Raw genomic sequence first — 1,731 nt, 5'->3', positions numbered from 1 at the left:
TTAATGTTGTCCATTCCCGTCATGCATCAACGCCAAAGGCGTTTCCTCGATCATCGAGTCTTCCTCATCGGACATCTCCTCCCTTTCATTCTCCCCCATAGACACAACCGGATGCACATGAGCATTTACGTTGTTTCTACAATCAGCATGTTGATCGTCTGGAGGGTCAGACACGTGCTCATACTCCCGTTGCAGCTGACTGCTCTGATCACTGCCCGCCTCTCTTACCTCTCCAAGAGATCGGTTTTGGTTATCACAGAATATCACCGTATGCTTTTTTGGGTCCAAGGTTGTAACTAGAGGGGACATTTGTTGTTGGCTGGGGTTGAGTTGAGGGTTAAGACATGATTCGGTCCTAGGGTTTGCATGGGGCAAATAGTTTGTATTTTCTGTTCTTAAAGTGAAAGTGGTCTGCTGAAAAGGGTTACGGATTGGGTTCAAGGAGGAAGCTGGTGTCTTCTTTTGGGGTTTGGCAGTAACGGCTGTGGTGTGCTGCTTACATCTAGCCGGAGTTTTAGTTCTATCCTCGTGATTGGCAGTAAATATCTGGTAAGGGTTGGCCGTGTTTGGTTGGTGAGAAGTGGATGGATTGTCTATCACAGCGGCATGTGTGGGGTGCTCACGGTCATCCGTGACCTGCTCAAGAATTTGGAATCTGGAAACACCAGCCCCTGTATTTTCTCGGTTCTTAGTCAAGCCATTGTTAATGTCCTTGCCACTATTAAATTTTCTGCCCTTTCTCGTGGCTATCATCCAAGGTCCAAAGGACTCGGCATTACTATCAATATTACCGTGATCAGCTGGTTGGACAGTGTTCCCCTGGGGCTGCATATTAGGTTGGGGTTGAACCCCTTCTCCAGAATTGGTTGCTGAATTTAATACCTTGCAACTGCTACTACTATGGCCGTATCTTCCACATGTGAAGCAAATCACTGGTAATCCCTCATACTCTACCTTTTGAACCTTCCCATCCAACACAAACTGAGAAACCAGAGGCTTGGCCAGGGAAAGACGAACTGCAATTCGTGCAAATCTTCCACGCGCTGAGGATGCGGTGTTCGAATCAATTCTCATCACTGTACCCACCAATTCTCCAAGTTTCTGGAGTACTTTCCGGTTGTATAGGTGAACAGCGAGTCCGGGAAGACGGATCCATACATTAACTTGCTCTATATCCACTGTATTGGCATCAAAAGACGGCGTCCATGGCTGCACCGTGAGATAGTGCCCCATAATAATCCACGGACCTTTTGTTAGGGCATCGACCGCATCAGTCGCCGAACGAAAGCGAACCAGGAAATAATTGTTTTCTAGGTCAATCACCGAGTAAGTCATTGTTGTCTTCCACATGGCATTCAGTCTCGTACAGAGAGTTCTATAACCGATCGTGCGACCCAGCAGCTTCACTATAACCGAGTTCTGCCATGGTTCACATAACTTCTCGTGAACCCTATCCGAGAAGGTTATGGAGGGCATAGGTCCATCTTTATTTTCCGTCACGTCCCCTTCCTCAAACTCCCAGTCCCCTGCGCCGCCATCGTAACCCGTCTCCATTGCTCGCGACGAGTTTACAAGGGTTTCCTTATACGAAACATGTACAGGGGTATCATCTGCAACCTCCTCATCACGAAACCTTACCTTCTTAGTTGTTCTACTTTCCCTGAACGGTGGAGGGAAAATTCCTCCCGCGTTAGGGTTTTTTCCACGTCCGGATTTTTCGGAGCTCTCCAT

At 47.8% G+C, this 1,731-nt stretch overlaps 1 protein-coding gene across 1 annotated transcript; it reads right to left on the bottom strand.

Annotated features, from left to right (window-relative positions):
• LOC112097392 lies at positions 1-1,731 on the bottom strand. Its single transcript, XM_024182600.1, has one exon. The coding sequence runs from the start codon at positions 1,729-1,731 to the stop codon at positions 1-3; it is 1,731 nt and encodes a 576-aa protein (XP_024038368.1).

The sequence above is a fragment of the Citrus clementina genome, unplaced genomic scaffold, assembly GCF_000493195.1.
Source record: "Citrus clementina cultivar Clemenules unplaced genomic scaffold, Citrus_clementina_v1.0 scaffold_6, whole genome shotgun sequence".
NCBI classification, from domain to species: domain Eukaryota; kingdom Viridiplantae; phylum Streptophyta; class Magnoliopsida; order Sapindales; family Rutaceae; genus Citrus; species Citrus x clementina.
Note: the sequence above shows the minus strand (reverse complement) of the source record. Positions and strands in the feature narration are given on the sequence as shown.